Source organism: Etheostoma cragini, chromosome 15, assembly GCF_013103735.1.
Source record: "Etheostoma cragini isolate CJK2018 chromosome 15, CSU_Ecrag_1.0, whole genome shotgun sequence".
Classification (NCBI taxonomy): domain Eukaryota; kingdom Metazoa; phylum Chordata; class Actinopteri; order Perciformes; family Percidae; genus Etheostoma; species Etheostoma cragini.
Genome location: NC_048421.1, coordinates 22,687,790 through 22,690,935, shown reverse-complemented (window position 1 = coordinate 22,690,935; position 3,146 = coordinate 22,687,790). Strand labels below are relative to the sequence as shown.

Below are 3,146 nucleotides of genomic sequence, written 5' to 3'. Positions count from 1 at the left end.
CATACCACGATTGGCTGGCGGAAATACTCGTCCACTGCTGCTCCCCGCAGGGCAGACAGGTCTACACCATGGAAGGAGGGCTGGTACCTGAGGGCCAAGGAACATAGTCATCTTGTAATTGGTCCCAAAATTCAAACCAAAACAGTATTTTTTGGGCACAATCTCAGGATACATTTTCTTTGTGGACAAACGACAAATTGCACCAATCAAGTTGAAAGTCCTAAGGAAGCAAACAAGTTGAAAACTTGCTCTGTTTAAGCCTGTTGGGTGCTAACTCTAGCAGCAGGAGGATGACACGGTGCAGGCAGCACCGATTGGTTTCATTTGTCTCGCTACTGACAGCACATCAACAGAAAAACAGAGCTACGTGTTGAAATTAAACCTAAAGAACTAATGTAAGTCGAAACTGCCTGCGAGCTTCTCCTGTACTGTTCGGTAATTTCTATTCCTAATAAACTATTCAACAATAAGTCGCATGGTTATGACCCAATCGTTTGCCTATTTTTTGAAAAACGTCTGCGATGGTAATGGAGCCTTTTAAATATTGTCTTGTTTCTTCAGATAGAAACAATAGACAAATATAGTCTAAACGCTTTAAATGTACAGTTATTCACTGTCAAAGTGACGTCAAAATGAATGGCAGTCAATGGGATGGTGATGGCTTATTAGCATCAAATTGGCTCCATAGGAGCTATGCTTTGCGGGGGCTGGCTAACCCCATTAGGATTAACCAACTTATACCATGATCACTCGCCAAATCAGTTTTTTTAAGTCCATCGATTCATATTTTTACATCTTTTCCACTCAATTTGAAGTTCTTTCAAACAATGAGTCTGTTTCGTTAATACGTGGACCTGTCACTCCCATCCTACGTGGTTCTTATGCAATTTAAACGTTGTTCACTGCTCCAGTAATTAGGACGGACCCTAGATACAGCCTGGCACTGGGAGATATTTTTAGTCTGCTCAGCTCATGGAACCCTTCAGCTCAACTACGAGCAAGACATTAGCCAATCACAGAGAAACACAGCATATTAAACACTTATTTCAGATGTTTTGCAGATCCAGCCTGCTTTCCGGCCCCCTTCCCTTCCTCACCAGAAGTTGGCCTTGGTGAACTGCTCCATGTAGAGCTGCTCATCTGTGAAGGGGGCTAGGTGGACGTCACCGATAGTTGGGAACATTTTACCTGAAACAGAGGAGAACAGAAAGGAAGTTGTCTTGGGCCGCTTCTCTACCCGATCGTTACCAAAGAAATTAACATGTTTTAGATAAAGGATTTCAATGTTTGCTGATGATTCCACTATATATATTTATCAGGAACGGATATTGGTGATCTAAACACTGAACTACAGAGAGAGCTACAGTCAGTGGAGGACTGGATCAGGACTAACAAACTGAATTTATCGAAAACAACCAGTTTAGTGGGTGGAACTCGTTTTTCTTTACGTTCAAACCAAACGCAGTGTAGAGCAAACTTCTGTAGAGTAAAGGGAAGAGGCTATACTTTTGGGTGTGATGACGGACAATAGGCAAGCTTTATTTGTATAGAACATCTCAGCAACAGGGCAATTTAAAGTGCTTTACAGTAAATCAGTTAAACAGATAAAACAAAAGTGTAAACAGTTAAGATTGTGTGGGGACAAATCGGTTCGGTGACTAAAATGGGCAACACCTTGTCCGTTAATAAAAGGTGTGCAAAAACCCTCACACCACAGTTGGTTAAATGTGAAGACGTGTTCTTCCGGCATTTTATTTTATTTTTTCCACACTTGGATTACAGCTCTGGGGTTTGTTCCAGCACTTTAGCAAGTAATTAATAGGAAAAAAAAAACTACAAGTGATGCAGAATCAAGTTGCACATGTGGCTCTCTCATTTGGGTTTCGAGCAAATGCTGATAAAGTGCATGAAAGCCTATCAAGGTTTAAAGTTAAGTGTAGTGGCTTGAGTAGTGTCTATATTTTATTTGTTGTATTAATTGCTTAATTGTAAGATTTAATAATAATTTGTCATCAAATGTAATGTCTGTGTGTGTGTGTAATGTGATGTCATAAGAGGAGCCCAGGAAGAATAGCTTTTAGCTTATGCTGAATCTAATTGGGATCCAAATAAAACAAAGTCAAAAAGAAGACTAATGGACTGGCAGAAATTTACATCAAAAATGAGATTTGGATGACCCATTTTGAAACATTACCACATGGCTGGCTTTTTTCACACCTGGATTACGGCTCTGTGGTTTGGTCCAGCACTTTAGCATTTAATTAATTTAAAAAAAAAAAACTACAAGTGATTCAGAATAAAGTTGCACTTGTGATTCTCTCAAAAACAGAAGTTTTTGCAAAAGTAATAAAGTACCAATACACTTTTAGAGACAATAGATCATGAGACATTTCTAAAAACTAATTGCTGTCTAAAAAGAACGCACACAGTCAGTCAGACATCAGACATTTGTTAAGAAGTACATAACATGGATGTTCGGCATTTATGCTTTTGTTCCACTTTGCTGGAAACAGATATGATGTGGTCACCGTCAGCGGTACGTCATTGGTATAAAAAAAAAAACCCGCTAAAAATACAGTTGTATATACTGCATTCCTGTATTCTCCCATATGCCCTTCTCCTGTGCCCCAAACCTCCTCACCATTGGGTTTGAGGAACTTCTTAGCGTGCAGGTAGCTCTCCAGCATGCGCTCGTTGAACAACATGTAGCCCATGGGCTCCGAGATGATGATGTCGACCTGCTCAGGCAGCGTCACCTCCTCCACCTTCCCCGGGATGACGACCACACGCTCTCCTAAACGGTTACTGTTCACCAGCACCTGAAAGTCAGAGCACGCCTCTTTACCGGGACTGGAAGTCCTGCGTTAGGCCGGTCAGAACAGAGCGACCCAAACCAGGTCCCATAAAACCTTTTCAGTCTGGGAACTGGAGTTAGCATCAATGTGTGTGTACCTCGGCGTGCTGTGCCATGGTGCTGGCCTCCACAGCGTAGACCTTCCTGGCGCCAGCCTGGGCTGCAAAGAAAGAGAGGATCCCCGAGCCACAGCCAACATCCAGCACCACCTGGAGAAAAAGAGAACAGGATTGATTACAGGTAGACTATGTTGAGCGAAGAGATGGCCGCAAAAGACAAATATAAGCATCCA

The 3,146-nt window shown here is 41.9% G+C and overlaps 1 protein-coding gene across 2 annotated transcripts in view; it reads right to left on the bottom strand.

Moving 5' to 3' along the window:
• The window catches only part of carm1 (coactivator-associated arginine methyltransferase 1), an 18,888-nt gene that overhangs the window by 5,718 nt on the left and 10,024 nt on the right, over nucleotides 1-3,146 (bottom strand). For both annotated transcript variants that reach the window (XM_034893527.1, XM_034893528.1), the window contains exons 5-8: nucleotides 2,953-3,063; nucleotides 2,642-2,819; nucleotides 1,098-1,188; nucleotides 6-87 (exon numbers count right to left, since the gene is read on the bottom strand). In XM_034893527.1, coding sequence (XP_034749418.1) covers nucleotides 6-87; nucleotides 1,098-1,188; nucleotides 2,642-2,819; nucleotides 2,953-3,063 — 462 coding nt within the window. The remainder of the gene's footprint in view (nucleotides 1-5; nucleotides 88-1,097; nucleotides 1,189-2,641; nucleotides 2,820-2,952; nucleotides 3,064-3,146) is intronic.